The sequence below is a fragment of the Tenrec ecaudatus genome, chromosome 16, assembly GCF_050624435.1.
Source record: "Tenrec ecaudatus isolate mTenEca1 chromosome 16, mTenEca1.hap1, whole genome shotgun sequence".
Classification (NCBI taxonomy): Eukaryota; Metazoa; Chordata; class Mammalia; order Afrosoricida; family Tenrecidae; genus Tenrec; species Tenrec ecaudatus.
This window is the reverse complement of record NC_134545.1, coordinates 70,249,737-70,268,330: the sequence shown is the minus strand read 5'-3', so window position 1 is coordinate 70,268,330 and position 18,594 is coordinate 70,249,737. Positions and strand designations below refer to the sequence as shown.

General features: G+C 42.0%; 1 protein-coding gene across 2 annotated transcripts in view; it reads left to right on the top strand.

Annotated features, from left to right (window-relative positions):
* Positions 1–18,594, top strand: part of PRKG1 (protein kinase cGMP-dependent 1) — a 1,325,949-nt gene that overhangs the window by 969,208 nt on the left and 338,147 nt on the right. For both annotated transcript variants that reach the window (XM_075534995.1, XM_075534994.1), the window contains exon 5: positions 150–213. In XM_075534995.1, coding sequence (XP_075391110.1) covers positions 150–213 — 64 coding nt within the window. The remainder of the gene's footprint in view (positions 1–149; positions 214–18,594) is intronic.

Sequence of the window (18,594 nt, the reverse complement as noted above, 5' to 3'; positions counted from 1 at the left end):
TACGTTCCCCCTGTTAAAGAATCACTTTGATCTGCACGTGCCGGTTCATCACCGTGAGCTACTTTTGTGTTCTCACTCAGGCTGATTGCTTTCCACAGGAAAGTGAGCTGCACGCATGCCTTCAGCATCATTCTCTGTTTGTGTTGCAGCGTTCCAACATTCCAGAGCCTCCCTGAAGAGATCCTCAGTAAGCTCGCCGATGTCCTTGAAGAGGTAATTGTTTTCAGCCCTTGAACTTCTGGAGGTGGGCGAAGCCTGCTCGGATGGCTTCTTTCACAGCTGTAGGAGGAGTAGGCACAGCTGCAGGGACAGCATTTTATTTATTTATTTTTAACTCGGGGGTTCATGACAGGGTTGGCTTCACGTGAAAAGCAGCACAGCGCATCCTACACTTAGAAAGGTGAAAGTCATTTTCTTTTGGGGGGAGGGAACCTTGTCCTTGTGACCAGTATGTTGCCACTCTTGATTCCCAAAATTGGAAAGGGTGCCCTCCCTTATGGCGAACAGATGAAAGCAAAATTAATCTGATGACTACAGTGACATGTGCAAAAGGAGGTAGCCATTGGGAGCATGTTTTCTGAGCATGTGAATACACACATAATTGTATGACTGAGCAGTCAAGTGTCACCCAACCACCCTTTGGCAGAAGGAGAGAAGCGCTGAAAGTCAGGTACTTTGATCATGGGCCCCCTCTTTGAGATTCCTTCCTACCAACGGAATCAGTTACTTCCACTCCAATGGACAACAAAATCCGATGGAATTCCCACACATTTTATTTGGAAAGCTCTTCTCCTGAATGTTTTGAGAATCTGAGTTCTCCTTCAGAATAAAAGACAAAGCATGATATGTTCCCTCCTGTTGAGGAAGACCAGATGGTTTGATGAAATCTAAGAGCAGTACCCATGAAAGCAAAGCCAAAGTAGGCTGCTCTAGCTGAGGTCGGTGACAGGGAGAATAGAATTCATTTTACTCAGACTCCACGAACAAGCAATAGATTCGAGAATTGAAAAGGTCAGTCAGACCACCCAGCCAAAATCCCAGAGCAGAGCTGGGCCAGGTGCAATGGGACAGTGATGAGGAAGGAGTCGGGAGAGGACACGGCTGTAGCATAGGGAATTCTGTCACTGAGGAAAGAAGGCTGCCTAAAACTCCCTGGAGAAACCTAAGGGAATAGCACTCTACTGCCTATGGAGACAGAGAGGCAGAAGAATGGCACACTTGCAGGTAGGAGGGTTGATGGGTGCTTGGAGCTTTGGAAAGATTGTTATGGTTTTATAACTGAGGGTGAGGAAAAGGATAGACATATGAGACACTTATGGACAGAAAACAATGTGTGAGATAATTGTGTAGAAAAGGGGAAGAGTCCCATGAACGAGGGAAATGCATCATCATTAAGATCACGCCTGAGGTTAGCAATCCCAAGTCTAAAGTGAGACCACCTCATTTGGTTGTGTGTGGCTCTTCATCCTCATGTATTTGCTCAGATGCAGGCTCCAAATAGGCAGAGAACTTGAATCAACCAGGATTTGTGTTTGACCAAGCAGGAATGAGTTCCTCAGAGAGACTAATGTGTGAAACGGGCCGGGGACGGGAGGTAGAGGTCATTGCCCAGGGAATTCAAACTGTCCCAGTGGGACAAGGAGTTGTGAAAGATTGTGCAATAGCAGAATTTTTTACTTTGGAGGTGGAAGACTATTTGGAGGTGGGCTAGAAAAGGTGGTGTGCTAGAACGACACGGAATTTGCTTTTGCAAAAGATCTCCAAAGGTCATATGCACAGATGCTTCACTTGGAGCTTCTTGAGGTGAATTTTCTTTATATTTATGGTTTCTCTACTCTCCCATGTGCCTCTTAAGTAAAGCAGAGCACCAGTGCCTTTGACTCTATGTTCAAGTATAACAAATTCATGAGAAAAAATACGTGCTGCTTTCCTCTTTGACCACAATCAACAGTACACATAGGAACTCCGGAGATTGAAAGCTGTTTTTCTCAGTTGCTCTTTTGCTCTTTGTTTTCCTTGTTGAAAATCATAAAAAAGAAAAAAAAACAACTTTCCAATGGCCCATCTCTGTGTGTGTGTGTGTGTGCATATAAATTAAACTAAGCACAAATCCAATTTCTAGCAACCATCAGTCCTGGGGATAAGGGCATGGAAAGAGGGCAAGGGAAAGCCAGCAAAACATCTTCTCTTTTTTCTTTCCCTCTTCTTGTATTTATTTACTTTCTTTTCCACAGCTGTGAAAGCATTTGTTGTTCTTTTCAAAAACAATAGGCATACCGCTATAACTGATTCTGACAAAAGACACATTTTTCTATTTTATGTCAGATTTACTAATCAGAAGATGCCTTAATTTATGTTTATATGGTATGAAGCACCATATCGTCTCTACCAGTGCTGAATCAAAATGGAAACAGATGATTAAGTACTCACACAGTTGCTTTCAGAACGTAAAAATGAAATAACTAGAGAAAATACAAAGCAGACATAAAAATATACTGCGTGGTGCAGGAAAGTATTCAATGCTAGTTGAATGAACAAGCACAATGAGAAATTAGATTTTCTTATAACTCCAATAAAATGAAGCAAATTTGGAAGAAAAGCAATACCCATGTCACATAACAATACAGAAAATGTGCTTGCATAATAATTGAGCTCTCTTTCTACAAAATATCTGCATGAAGATGAAAAGAAAAAAGTTTTGAAAGTAAAGCAGCATTATGGTCACCTTCAACAAAGAAGTTTGTATCCTTGCTTGTTTATTTATCAAATATTTACCTATTACCAACATCATGCCAAGAATTGTTCCACAGCTAGGGATTTAGACAGGGTCCTCCTTTCACCGTGCTTGTTTCCATGGGGAAGATGCAGATGATGAGTAAGTCACACAGTCTAAATAGGGTGAGAAAACTAAAAAGACAAGCTCACTGTGACCCTATTGGCCAGAGTCGAATGGCCTCTAGGAAGGACTGAGGGTTTGGGGTTGCTGATCTTGTGAGGCTACCCTTCACTGTATGAATGGAAGGCCTCCCTGGGCGGTTAAGTTGATAAAAATGCCCATTTGGGGGCCATGTATACCAGACAGAGAAAAGAGCAGATGTAAAACCTTAAGTTAGAAAGAGATTGATTGTCCTTTAAATGGAATGAGGCTGGTGAGAATTAGTCAAGCCCAGATCTCAGAAGATCTGGTGGCTCATGATGACCAGTTGTCCTCGAGCCAATTCTGACTCTTAGTGACTCCATCTGTCAAAGTAGAACTGTGCTGTTTTCAGTGGATGACTTTTGGGGAGCTGATTGCCAGGCTTTTCTTATGATGCACTCGGGGATAGATTTGATCATGAGAAGCAGAGCACATCCATTTATACATCTCAGAGACCCCCACCACCAGAAACTTAAATTTTATCTGTGGGGGGAAGGCCAGCCCCCACAACTAATCACGAGTTCAGTAAGCACAACTGTATGGCTGAGATATATGAAGATTACAATAAAGTCATAGAGCATGAGATAGGAAAGAGTAAAATAAAGAAGTTGGACACATTTCATGGTAGCATGCTCACCTCCTGGACGGCCATGATCTCAACAGCCAGGTCTGCACACAGCAGAGGGCAGGAGAGCGAGGCAGGCGAGGTGCGCCAATTAATTATTCCCAATGCTAAGCTAACCCAGGCTTATATCTACTTAGGGGGCATGATTACAGGTAACCACACACATCACAGGAAGGGGCTGTACCATAGGTAATACAAGCAATAGGAGGGGGATATACACTGGGCATAGGTGTAACAGGAAGGGGGTGAGTTAGGGGTGTACACATGATAGGAAGGGGAGGGACTAGAGGTATCCATGTGACAAGAGGGGCGGGTGGGCTTGACCTCCCTGGGCTCTCCTTCAGGGAAACAATTCACTACTATCCTTATCAAAAGGGAGTGGGCCCTTGTTGTGGGATAAACAGTGGTGTCTGCTTGCTCTAGATGGCTGATAACCCTTTAACCCCTGACCTACTTTTGGGACATATTTGGGGGAGACAACTTGGGAGAATTTTCTGTTTCCCACATTTATTAATAGTGTAATGGGGAGATTTGAAGGGTTGTAGAGAGGCAGGTTTTTTTGTTTGTTTCAGTATCATTACCTACGTTATATTTTAGAAACACATTTCTGCCACCTAAGAATGGCTTATAGATTACACACTAATAAGAATGCTACTGCTACAAAATAACCCAGTAAGAATAGATGGTCTGTATTTGGACTTTTGAATTTGATGATGTCGGGCCTGACTTCCATTGTGCACTGCTTCTAGCAATAGGGAAATCTATAAAGGAATGGTGACAGATGAGGCAAAGACTAAAATAAATACAACCCAAGAGAAAGAAGACGAATGATAATGGTATTGATAAAGTGACCTGAGAGATTACAGGTGACAGATGTATGTGTTTGGGACTTTCTATTCTAGAGTCGGACAGAAGCTATTATGTGAGCTGTTTCTGCCATTGAGTGCCCCTGTCCCTTCAGTGATTTCTAGCGTACACCCATCCACTTGTACATTCCTGCCTATCAGATTACAACATGAGAAGGAACTTTTTAATTTTGGTGTAGAATCTTCGTTTTACTCCCCTTATCTTGGGATAAATTGCTTGACTCTAATCATTCACCTTCTTCATTACTACAGAATGTTCCTCTCATAACATGGTGGACTTCTTACTTTAATAAAGATGAGCAATTATTCTAGGCACCCTGAAGGATTTGGTTTTTAGTAGAAGCCATTTTATAATTAGTGAACTACAACAGAGAGAAGTTGGGGGACCACATAGAGAACAGCAAACTTGTTTAGCATAGTGAAAACAATGCATTTAATTAAGTAATCAGTCAAGTACTTGAACCTACTGTGAGTGCTTTATAAATATTGTGGGTAAGTGAAAATAACTGGGAAACTATAAGACGTATTCTAATGTTGTCTTTTTAATATAATGATACATACTAATATATGCCAATGCCATTGTCTTTCCTTATGAATACTGGGACTAGTCTCTATGGGTGAATTTCCTTTTTCAGAAGGCTTGAAAAAGTTATATTTAATCTTCAGCTGAGAAGCATCTTCCTCCAACTATCACTTAACTAAACACAGTGGAGAAATGCCTCTATGAATAAACTGATCAAATTCATATAGATCCAAATGGAGGGACTGCAGTAACTTTCTGAATAGAAATGGCAAACAAAAAATAATTTCTCAGAGATGAACAAAGATGAACGTATTCTCCGGTCACCAGGAGCAATTGAAAATTAATTTTGAGTCGGGTTATGCTTTCACCAAAGGGGTCTTAAAGGTTAAGTACCTTGAGGAAAGCTGTGCTTTATTGGAAATGCCAGATTGAAGATTCGAATCAAATCAGCAAATTCACTTTTAACCATCTGGTGTAATTTGTTTCTCCCTTCCCTCAGCCCCCGCCCCCCTGGCTTTACCTAGGTGAATAGAAGATGGGTTTACTTTAGTACTGATTTTTAGATGAAAAATCAAGTGCATCCGAATGAGTGGTTGGTTTATACTAGTCTATTTCTTGTCCAACCCTCCACTTAAAGCATTAGACTAAAATTTCTTAGAATAAAAAGCCTCTTTGTTTCAACAATTTTGAAGAGTTCTTTTTCCTTTGAGCGTGCGTCTTTGCTTGATTGGGTCTTGGGCACATTTGAGCCTGGCTCATAATTTGCTCTGGTTTGTGTTGATTTATGTCTTTGTTTATTGAGTGTTCATGCTGTGATGCACCTGACATCCCTGCGTCTTCTAGAATTATCCATAGGGACATGATGAGAAAGTGAAAACAGAGACACTCTCCAAAACAATGTCATTACTTGATGTTATGTTTATAAGTAAATTGTAAGATTATACCTACCAAGAATCATCCTGGAACAGGTGGTGAATGTAACAGAGGACTCCCCTTTGCTGGAAGGTGCAGTGGACTGATTAAGTGTGTTTCTGCCCTATAGTTGTGCAACTCTTTCTCAGTGTTACCACTTAGTGTCGACCTCTTCCCAGACTCCTTTGAATTCTCTCAACACAACACAAGATGAAGACTTACCTCTGGTTGAGTTATAAGAGTGCTGAAAGCTCTTTTTTTTCTCTCTCTAAGTAAATCTAGACCCTTCAGAAAAGAAACTCATGAGGGAAACAGGAACATTGTTAGTTCTCTTGAAATCTGTTTTACAGCTACACTTTGGTCCCCAGCCTTCAGGTTTGACTTTTGCTCTTTCTCAATTGCTTTGGCCTAAAAGACATAGTATTTTGAAATTACTCTCTCTCCTTTGATCTCCCTAGTTCTTGTGGAAAAAATGACTGCTTCAGAAAGGGAGTAAGGTGAAAGGGGTGTGTGTGTGTGTGTGTGTGTGTGTGTGTGTGTGTGTGTGTGTGTGTGTGTGTGTGTGTGTGTGTGAGAGAGAGAGAGAGAGAGAGAGAGAGAGAGAGAGAGAGAGAGAGAGAGAGAGAGAGAGAGAGAATGAGAATGGATGAATACACTTTGGAAAGATGCAGGGGATACAGGAAGAAGAGTAAGGAAGAAATTAAAAAGTAAAAAGAAAAGAGAGTGCATTGTAAAATGTAACCAACCCTGACCAACCCAGGGAGGAGAACCCCCCCTTAGGGATTCCCTGGTTAAGTCTTTGCGGGAGATCATTGCACTAGGCCTTGTACAGTCATAAGCCTTGCCCTGACTGCCTCAGGGAAGGCCCAGGACCAATATTGTAAGCCCCTCTGTGTAACCTAATGTATATACCCCTATCATGGCCTTGATCCTGCTTCAGGAGTCCCACTGGTAACAATGATGTATTGATTTGCCGCCAACCACATTTATGAGAAAATTTTCTTTGGCCTCCAATGAAGTTTTTAAAACTCCATATCTCAGAAAAGAGAAAAATAAGTCAAATGAAGGGGGCAGGTTGGAGAAGGGGCTACTGGAAAGTTCGATGAGTGGTTTGGACTATTGAATGCAAAGTTAACGATCTGAAATGTAACTTCCACCTAGTTTACATTTAAAATGTTTTATAATTAATGTTTCAAAAACACATACCCTTCAATTTAATGCTAATTTATAATTCCATTGCAGAAGTAAATATTAATGGAAGAAAATTTTAGCCAAAATGTCTAATAAGCAAATGTGCAGTATCCTTCAAGCATAATATATAAAGAATACTTACAAATCATTAATAAAAAGATCATGAGATTTTTTAGAAAAGTTTTATTGTGTTGTGGGTGAAAGTTTACAGAGCAATTGGTTTTCCATTCAACAATTCATACACATTTTGTTGTGTGGCATTGCTTACCATCCCACAATGCAACAGGACTCTTCCAACTTCCTCCCTGTGCTTCCAATTTCCTTTCATCCTTCTTTCTGAATATGGTCGTTTGTCTAAGTGCACTGGTGGCATAGTGGTTACACAAAGGGCTGCTAACTGCAAGGTGGGCAGTTTGAAACCATCAGCTGCTTCTGAGGAGAAAGTGAGGCTTTCTGAGCTACAGTATTGGAAACCCACAGGGGCAGTTCTACCCTGCCCTGAAGAACTGATATGAGTCAGAATCAACTCAATAGCAGTGAGTCAGTGCATTAGAGTTTTTCTTGGCTTAATGCTGTTTTTGATCTTAAATAGTTGATTATTCAAAGAAGCGTACACTTCTCTGGTGTTATTGTTTACCTTGTAGACTTGCCTGAAAGTTGTCCATGGCGTGAGTTCAGTTTCAGTCCTGTTAGCTATTTAAGGGCAACAGCCTCAAGCCTTCTACTCATACGTTTATTAATGTTGTTCCATATTTGCATCCCACTCTATCCAAGATCTCTTATTGTGATCATTTTCAGAGAAATCTACAGTGGTAGCCAAGCACCATCAACTTCTTCTGATCTCAGGGCCTAGAAAGCTGAGGTCCCTGTGGTCCCTAAGTCCTTCAGACTAATTATTTCTATGTGCCATTAATTTTCTTCCTTCTGTGCATCAGACAGGGAAAGAACACATGCTACATCTAAAATAGCTGCCCGGAGGCTTTTAATGACCCAGTTATTAATTACCAAAATAGGATGTAAAATACTGTCTTTGTGTACAGCTATGCCAATTGATCTTGAATGTCTCCCAAGACTATAGTCTTGAGCCTCCAAGTTTCCTCAAGGTGTTTGGTTATGGCTAAAATATATATATATTTTAACTTTATCCCCCATATGTGCTACTATATTCATAGATAGCTGTAGCACAGGTAAATACCTATGTGACAAGAGGTTATTGTCAAACCTATATATGTTTGTGGGTGCAATCCTTGTGTCCTTCCCACCCCTGCTCAGCTTCGGTACGTATCTATATGTCTTTATAGATTATTGTTGTGAGCGTTATTACAGAAGTGTATGTGTGATGCTATTACCTCGGTTGGCTTTCTTTAGCTTGGGTGCTCCTTGCATTGTCTTCCTTTTGCTCCGTCATTCTGTGGCCACCTCCCCAACAACTAAGGTTTTTAAAGGAGCAAAGAATCTGCATAGAAATGTTTTCTTTATATTCAGTAAAAGGATATATCCATAAGTTGACCTATGAACATTGAGAAATTTCTAGCTATTGATTTTTCTTAAATTTAGAGTTGGCCTTGGCTCAAAATTCTACGAATAAGCTGTGATCAAGCAGACTTATGGGTCACTTTCTTGCCACCAGTGCATATGCAGAAAATAGGAGTTGAAACACAGTCGAAGAGAAAAAAATTCAATTTAGTGCTTTGAATCCTTGGCTCATTTTTAGGCCACAGATATTGACAAACAAACTACTATAGGTCTCCATCGGACTGAGAAATTGCTAAGGGCATAATTCACAATTTTTGCATTCTTCATAAGCAGATGTGCAATTACGGTTGCAGCATCCCAGGCTGCTGTTTGTTTTAAATGCTCATGTGCAATGAGCTGGGGTATTAAGGTTTCCTCAACAAAAAAAAACCATAAGGTTTTTTAGTGTTATTTTACTATTCAGTCATTTTTTTAATCAAGAAAGGCTAATAGAAAGATAAGTTAGTTTCATAAAAATTCAAGATTTTCCCCTTATATAAATATTAAGATGTCTTGTTGGATTTGTGGGGCGAGGGTTTCAATAAAGTTGGGGAAGGTGTTAGTCTATTTCCCTTCCCAGTTAGCCTGGTCAAGGTTATCACTTCACCTTGGTACATTTCAATTCCTTTTCAAGAGTTGGTCAATTCCTTAATAAAAAAAGCAGAGTCAGCAGTTCAAAACCACTCGCCACTCTTCAAGAGACAGATGGGGCTTTCTACTCCTTTAAGGAGTTAGAGTCTGAGAAACCACAGGGGCAGTACTGTCCTGTCTTACGGAGTTACAGTGAATCACCATGGACTCAGTGGCAATGAGTTTGGAGGATTTGTCTTGTAGCTAAAAGAGTGACCTCTTCTTGCTTCTCTCTTTCAGAAGCATTATTTCAGTTTCTGGGTCTCTATATTCAAGAAATTTGAGTATCCGATGGAAAACTCACAGACAAACCAATGCATAATTAGGTTAGAGTCTGTTACATTCACAGACTGGAGGAAATTGAGGCTATTTTGAGACACAGAAGTGGCACATAGGCCTATCTAAAGAACTTGTGGAAACCCCCCCTTAATAAAGTGACATAGTTTGAAATTTAAAGGATAAGCAAGTATGAGCCAATATTAAGAGGGGTTGAAAGGTAGTGGGGAAAGGTGGTCAGCCCAAGGTTTAAGGAATAAAAATGATAAAGAGCCATCGGCCCAGACGCCAATCTTTCGCTGGTTTTCCTAAATTTCAAAGGTCTGTGCCATTGGCCCAATTGTATCTATGCAAGCAAGCAGCATTTTTATCAGGCTCTAAAGCAGTAGGCTAATTACTGGAGTTCAAGCTCTCTGAGTTCTTAATAGTTCAGTAATGTTCCTAAGGTTTACATCACTTTATTTATTTGAAGAAGATTTCCTTGGCCAGTTCCTTTTTATTCTGAATTTCGCTCCTCATCAAATTCCATTCCTTCAGTAATTTGTATTATCAATGACACGTATTACAGGATACTTACAACTTTTCCTTTTCCCTCGGTTTAATTCACTTGGTTGGATGGGTAGTGCTACACCTGAAAATGTCTCAACATATACAATTTTTTAGAACAATAGGTCATAGCTACTAAGATGAGGAAGCAGAAAGAAAAATGCAGTTTTTACAAAACAAAAATAAAAGTCCTAAGAGCGCAGAGACCTCTATCTCTTAAAAGCAGTGAGATTTTGGACATGTTACATAGCCTATCTATTGTAATCTATCACTTTTCACTGTTTCTGATGATACAGCTCTCTCTTCCTATAGGAGGTTCTCCGCACAAAGACCCCAGTTCCAAAGGAGAGGCTCCACTCAAGGGCTTGACTTTCTTAATGACACTGAGATCTCACTTTGCTCTCAATTTGTCTTTCTTTTTAAGCTTAGAGGGTCAAAACCTACAAGGGTTCTGAACACCTTATTTGAATAGTCTCACCTCCAAAGGGATTCCATACACCTTATTTACATTATTAGCAGACAGTCTGGTTTCCTTGTTGGGCAAAAAAACACAACCTGATTTGCATAGGCCCATCCAATCATTTTCTGGGAGTCACAAAAATTATGGCGAGAAGAGCCATATTAAGTAATTCACTGTAGTGCCCAGGGTGACAGAGCCTCACTTAGCGATGGTGATTAAGGAAGTTATCTCCAAACAGATGACATGTGGATTGAAATTTGAATAATGAGAACAGTGTATCCAGGCAGATATCATGGGTGGCAAAGTGTAGGACACATTGTTAGAACTGAACATGAATCGCATATATTGTAAAAGGCTGGCTGTTTGAAGAGGTTTTATTACAGTGTGTGGGTACTTAAGCACAGATTTGGAGGCTTGATCATTTTCATTTTCTTCCCTGCATCAGCCTTCTATATCTTCCAGATCAATTTAGCTATCTTAATCTGGAAGACATAAGTGCTTACTCACTTTAAGTTGTCTTTTAATTTCCTGCATTTCTATTCATTTATGTGGTAGGTGTTTTAAAGGCAAAAATGAAATCCATGCTTCCTTTTATGGTATGCCTGCAAGCAGTTGATAAAGAGAACATTAATGCCTTTCACTTATCCAGGATGTCTTCACAGATTAAAGGCTTTGTATAGTGTCGCCCTATTTAATTCCATCTGCAGTAGCCACATTAATACTAACACAATTAATACTACTACTATCACTAGTACTGCTACCACCACTTCTACTACTACTACCACTACCACCATCACTACTACAACTACAATTATTACTACTGCTACTTTTGCAGCTTACTGATGTCAGAACTAAGGCTCGGCTCACACAGCCAGTAAATAAATGGGGATGCATTTTAGCCATGTACTCGGACCCTGGGAACCCTGGTGATGTAATGGTTATGCAAGGGGTGGTGGTCTGAGAGATCTGCAGGAGAAAGACGAGGCTTTCTACTCCCCTAAAGAGTTCCAAGACTAGTTATTGCCGTCAAGTCAATTCTGACTCATAGCAACCCCCTGTGAGTTTCTGAAACTGTGAATGTTTACCAGAGTAAAAAGCCCAGTCTCTCTCCCACATAGCTGCTGGTGGTTTTGAACTGCTGACCATGAGGATTACAGCCCAATGCATAACCAATACGCCACCAGGGTTCCTCTGTGAAGAGTTAGTTACAGGCTTGGAAATTCACAGGGATAATTCTACCCTGTCCTGTAGGGTCGCTCTGGGTCAATATTGATTCGATGGCAGTTTGTTTTGTTTTTATTTTAGTTTTACTCTGATATTGGATTGGTACCCTTATCACTAAACTGTATTGCATCTTGAGAAATGGAAACATAAATGAAAAGAACTTTTATTGCCCCATTTTCTATTCTTTTTTTATAAGTAAAAGGTGGTTTCTTACCGTTGCCCAACCTCCCTCCCCACAAAAAAAAAAAAAAAAACAGAAAAGCTTTACTGAATCTTTTTGGTGGGGAGTGATTTTTTTTTTTCTCAATCAGCATTTAAATATGTTATGAGAGGAATCCATTTTATACCATCTCCAAACTCCCAAAAAAGGGATATCTGGTCACCGTATTGTCAGAATATGTATGCTTTGCCTCATACTGCTTCAATCCATTAATAGGTAGGTGTTGTGCAAATAGAAATCTAATCTGTAATAAATCAGTCTTCTAGAAACACTCAGAGAAACAACTTGGAAGGTCTGATGACACAGAAGAATGCGCAAACTCGCGTGTGCTGGTTATGATTGGCTGCCATTTATGGAGTTTGTAAACCCACAGTGAAGTTGCGTGGAACTGGAAATCAGTGGCCTGCTGTCAGTGTGGAGTTTCAGTCTCGTTCACAACATGTCCTTTGATTGTGTGGAAGCAGATCGGGTGGAGCCTGCGGTCCTTGGACAGGTCACAGGGACAGGCACAGGTCTTAATTCGTCCAACTCAAGATCTCCAATTCATGTTCCCATCCATTTGTTTGTTTTTCTGTTTAATCTGAGACATACTTGTAGCTGCCAAAGAACCTAGCTCAGGGGTTTGTAAAGTAGTGGGCATCCAAGAACTGAATCCATGAGAAATAAAAGTCTGCCTTTGTTTACAGGATACCAGAAAGACACTGATTGGGTTTTCTGATTAGCCACAAAACACAAAGCTTGTCTCTGCTGGAGAAGGAGAGAGTTATAAAAGGCTTTGGAATGGGGGGGATGATGCCGACAGACGTACTTTTGCAAGCATTCAGTCAAGGTCTTCTCCAGTACCCTTCTGAATACACAGAAACCCCAACCCACACCTCCCTGACAAAGAGGATCCGGTACTTTCTTAGGGTAGTGTCTATCAGGCTGTTTCATCACAGATAAGACTGCAACCGGTGCAGACAGTCCATCCGGCATGATTGTTCATCGAATGTCAGTCAGTATTAACGAGGAATGACTTGTGACCAGACTGGGTTGTAGGGACTTTGCAGTGCTAGGAGAGAGGCTCCCTCTGCGTATCTCTTGCCCTCTGTCCCCTTTAATTATTACGAGGTGTTCAAGGGAGCTTCGCTCAGCTCTCTGGGATGGAAATCGATTCATTTTTATTATACTTGTATATAAAATTATTATTTTAATAAAGGTAATAGTCTGTCTTGTAAACAGAGTGCAATGTGATGTTGTTCACCGGACTGCTTTTTGGGGATAATGTACAAATCAATTTCTTTTCCCCCAGATCCTAAAAATTGCAAGATAATGGAGCAGTAGACAGCAAAAGAATAGGCTAGCTACCTTAGTTCTTCCTGCTTCCATAAAGTTTCCTGAAACTGCTAAGTGCAAGGTTCTTGGTTCAAACCCACCAGCTGCTTTGCAGGTTAGGTCAGTCTGTCAGCTCCCACAAAAAATCAGCATCGCAGAAACCATATTAGTCAGAATCAACTAGACAGCATTGGTTTTGACACACACATGAACATACATAGCTATGAAGTTAGTCTAACTCTACCCTCTTGTTCTTTTTTGTGCCCTTAATTCCTTTGTACAGATTATACTACAAAGTTTTATGCTTGCTCCTAGAGTTTCTGATTCCCTGAAATTTAGCTGACTCCTTATTGTCTCTAACTTTCTTATCTGTAGGATATGTGTTGACTTAATACTTCCAATTCCTAGCAGATTAAGGATTTGCTAGAGAATTATTCCTGACACTTAGTAGATAATCAATATCCTTATTGAATCAATAGCCTGATTAGTTCTCCAATAAATATGTGCTATGTGAGTGGGCCACCAAATGAAACAAAACTGTTCTGTTTTACTTTTAGATGCTTGATCACAACCATGAGAATGTAAAGCCCTTAAGGAGGGGGCCATGAATTCTGACAGATAAGATCATCAGTCTTATCTGATGATAATTGCTCCTGGCAGAGGGCCCCAAGGATCAAGGTAGAAGATGGAGACGTGCAGAGAACCAAGAACAAACTGATAATGCTCCCTGCCATTGAGCCGAACTCCACTCCTAGAGCCTTAAAATAGAGTTTCCAAAACTGTACATCTTTTCAGGAGTAGAAATCCTTATCTTTCTCCTGAAGAGCAGCGAGTTTGAACCGAGAGCCTCGCAGGTAGCCGTCCAAGCTTACCTGATACTTAGAGCAAAGGAATATTATGTATTTTATTGCTATGAAACCTCTCTTGTCCTTTATATATTGCAAGGAGCTATTACAAAGTACAAACCTCTGAAAAGAATTATGCCACGCTCTGTAGACTTCTTAATACACAAGGGTCACCATGATTATAATCAACTCAAAAGTAACTTTTTGCTTTGGGTTTCTGTATGGTGCCTGCTTTTGAATCTCAGTAGCACTCTCTTGTTCTGGTTCTAAGTTATTACCTATGAAATTTTGCATAAGATACTTAACTTCCCTAAATCCTAGTTTGTTCTTCTGGAAAATAGAAGTAATAATAATCCTGGCTGAACAGGACTGCTTATTGTTGAATGTGATATACATAAAGTTCTTACCACAGCTACTGAACTCAAACAAGAATACTCTCTTAGCTATCATTACGGTTTCTTACTGAATCCACTGAAGTAATTGTTTCAAAGGATAATGAAATAACACCATGCTTTAATTTCGTTAGGTGCTTTTCAGTTGGTTCCCACCCATAGCTCTGTCACTACAGCAGAGCAAAACATTACAAGGTCCTGCACTATCTTTGCAAATGTATCTCCGCCTACAACCTATTGCTGCCGCCATGGTGTTCAAATCCACCTCCCTGAGGGCCTTCCTCTTTTTCTTTTTTTTTTTTTGCTGCCCCCCTACTTTAGCAAGCACAATGTCCTTCTCCAGAGACTGCTCTCTCTTGGCAATATGTCCAAAGTATATATATCCTGCCAACCTTTTTCCTAAGGAGCACTCTGGCCATACTTCTCCTAAGACAGGCCAGTTTGTGCTTTAAGCGGTTCATGGTGCTTTCATTACATTCTTTAGCACCATAATGCAAATGCATTGATTCTTCTTCGGCTCCCTTATTCAATGCCTTTCATATGCATATGAACACATGGAAATACCATGGCTTGGGTCAGGCGCACCTTAATCCTTAAAGTAACATAAAGAGGACCTGTGTAGCAGATTTGCCGACCTCAATGTGTCCTTTGATCTCTTCACTGCTGCTCCCATGAGCATTGATGGTGGATCAAAGGGAGACAAATTCTTTGACAACTTCAACCTTTTCTCCATTTTATCATGATGTTACCTGGTGGTCCTGTTGTGAGGAATTTGGTCTTCCTTACATTAAATTGTAATCCGTACTGAAGGCTACAATCCTTGATCTGCATCAGCAATTGCTTCAAGTCCACATCTCTTTCAGCAAGCAGGTAGTGTCATCTGCAAATCTCACATGTTAAGAAGCCTTTATCTGACCCTGATGCCACCCTATCTCCATATAATCTAACTTCTCTGATGATTTGCTCAGAACACAATAAAAAAAGTACAGTGGGAGGATATGTTAGGTAGCTTAGCCTAGGGAACTGGGAAGTCCATTACGCATGCCTGGGAGAGCCAGCAAAAGACAAAAGCTGGACTTTCCCGCCGGTGGGCTTGGATGGGCGTTACACCTGGAGCAGCCCACCTGGGCCGGGTGATTGCAATTCAGCCAATGGAATCGACCTGGGGTCGTTCACCACACCTCCCCTGGGAACCTTTAAAAGGCAGGGACCTGAAGAGAGAGGCTCTTGGGCTCTTGGTCTCTTGGCCTTGTCTTGCCTTGCTTGGGTGGTCTGGTCATCTTTGTGGGAGGGGAGAGATCTTTGCGGAAAATCTTTACAGGGGTAGCATACTTAGCTCTGCCGGGGACTTTTGTGTCCCAAACCTCAGGAGTTATGGCTTGTTTTCCTTTTCCCACCATCCGTCAGGTCGAAGGCAGAATTCCTGCGTCTTCGCTTGTTCCACTTCTTCCGGGGTATAGTCTGGAAGAGGGAGCTGGTTTTGGGGGATGAGGGCATTTATGGAAGTTGGGGCACTGGTGCCCAAGGCTGCCTGCCTGGAGGCCTTGTCAGCCGCTCGGTTGCCCACAGCGATTTCCGAGTCCCCCTTCTGGTGTCCCCGGCAGTGCACTACTGCCACTTCAGCTGGTTTTTGGACAGCTTCCAAGAGTGCCTTGATCTGGCTCCCATACTTGATGGGGCTTCCCTGAGTGGTGAGATATCCTCTTTCCTGCCAGATGGCAGAGTGGGCATGGAGAACCAGAAACCCATATTTGGAGTCAGTAAACAAAGTTAATTTCTTCCCCTCTGCTAACTCAAGGCCCCGGGTTAGGGCTGTGAGCTCCGCCAGTTGGGCTGAAGTTCCCGGGGGCAGGGGATTGGCTTCAATGACTTGGTCGAGGGAGACAATGGCATAACCCGCCTTGCGCACTCCCTCAATCACAAAGCTGCTCCCATCTGAGAACCAGATACAGTCTGCAACCGCCAGCGGTTGGTCTTTGAGGTCTGGTCGTGGCAGGTTACTAGTGGACAGCAGCTCAAAGCAAGAATGGAGGGGTGTAGCCTTTTCCCCTGGATCAGGGAGTAATGTGGCTGGATTGAGTGTGCTACAAGTCTGGATAGTGACATCAGGGTTCTCTATAAGAAGAACCTGGTACTTCAATAGGCGGCTATCAGAAAGCCAGTTATAGTCTTTCGCTTGTAGCACTTCAGAGATCCTGCGATTAGTCAGGACCTCTAGGCTTCCTCCCATTGTGATCTTTACTGCCTCCTGGACCAAGAGGGCCACAGCAGCTATTGCTCGCAGGCACAGTGGCCAGCCTGCAGAGGTAGGATCTAACCTCTTTGATAGGTAGGCCACTGGCTGAGGCTGTAGTCCTAGCTTCTGGACCAGCACCCCAAGAGCCACTCCTTTTCTCTCATGAGCGTACAAGAAAAACTTCTTTGCAGGGTCTGGGAGACCCAGCGCTGGAGCTTGGAGCAGCAGAGTCTTAAGCCGGTGTACTGCTTCTCTCTGCTCTATACCCCACTGTAGGGGCTCGAGATCACTCCTCCCTTTCAGGCTCTCATATAGGGGCTTGGCTATGAGTCCGTAGTTAGGAATCCAGATTCTACAAAACCCTGTGAGGCCCAGAAACGCCTGCAGTTGCTTCCGCGTTTCCGGCTCGGGTAGCTCCATAATTGCCCCTACTCGCTCGGAGGAGAGCCCTTTCTTTCCTTTTGATAAAACTAGTCCCAGGTAGGTTACCTCCTGTTGCACTAGCTGGGCCTTGGCCCTGGAGACTTTGTAACCTCTTTCTGCCAAGAAGTTTAGAGCTTGTACTGTATGGGCAATGGACTGTTCCCGAGTGGCCGAGCAGATGAGGAGGTCATCTACATACTGTAGGACCGTGCCCCCCTTCCAGAGTAAGGTCAGCTAGGTCCTGGCTTAGGGCTTGTCCAAATAAATGGGGACTATCTCTGAACCCCATTGGTAAAACGGCCCAAATGAGTTGCTGTGACTGCCCTCACTCTAGCTTCCACTCAAAGGCAAAAAGGAACTGGCACTGTTTATCCAACGGGATGTAGAAAAAGGCATCCTTCAAGTCTAGGACACTATACCACTGTGTGGAGCTAGGGATTTCCCCTAAGAGGGTATAGGGGTTTGGCACTACTGGGTGCAGTGGGACCACTGCTTTATTTATTATTCTCAGATCCTGGACAAGTCGGTAAGACCCATCTTTCTTCTTAACTGGTAATATTGGGGTGTTACAAGGGGAATTAACAGGGACCAAAAGTCCATGTTGGAGGAACTTACTGATAAGGGGTTGTAACCCTTTGATAGCTCAGGTGGGCTGCTCCAGGTGTAACGCCCATCCAAGCCCACCGGCGGGAAAGTCCAGCTTTTGTCTTTTGCTGGCTCTCCCGGGCATGCGTAATGGACCTCCCAGTTCCCTAGGCTAAGCTACCTAACAGATACAACCCTGATGCATAACTTTCCTGATTGTTCTCATTCTTCTCAAGGTTATCCATAGTTTATTCTGATCCACACAGTCAAATGCATTGGCATAGTCAATGAAACTCATGTAATCAGGTACGATAAACAAGATGGAGGAAAAAACAACAGGACTGACAGTTCTGGGAGAACATGGGAGACGGGGAGGCAGGGGAATGGAAGTGGGTGTTAACAAGCCCAGGGACAAGGGAACAACAAATGATCCAAAATTGATGACAAGGAGGGTGTAGGAGGCCTGATAGGGCTTGATCAAAGGCAATGTAACCAAGCGGAATTACTGAAACCCAAATGAAAACTGAACATGGTAGTGGGACAAGAGGAAAGTAAAAGGAAATAGAGAAAGAACTAGGAGGCAAAAGGCATTTATAGAGGTCTAAATAAAGGCATTTATACATGTAAATATATTTATATTTGATGATGGGGAAATAGATCTATATGCATATATTTATAAGTTTGGTGTTAAGGTAGCATATGAACATTGGGCCTCTACTTAAGTACTCCATCAATGCAAGAACACTTTGTTCTATTAAACTGGCATTCCATAATGCTCACCTTCCCGACAAGATCGCTGAAGACAAAGTGGGTGAATAAGCAAATGTGATGAAGAAAGCTGATGGTGCCCAGCTATCACAAGATATAGCATCTGGGGTCTTAAAGGCTTGAAGA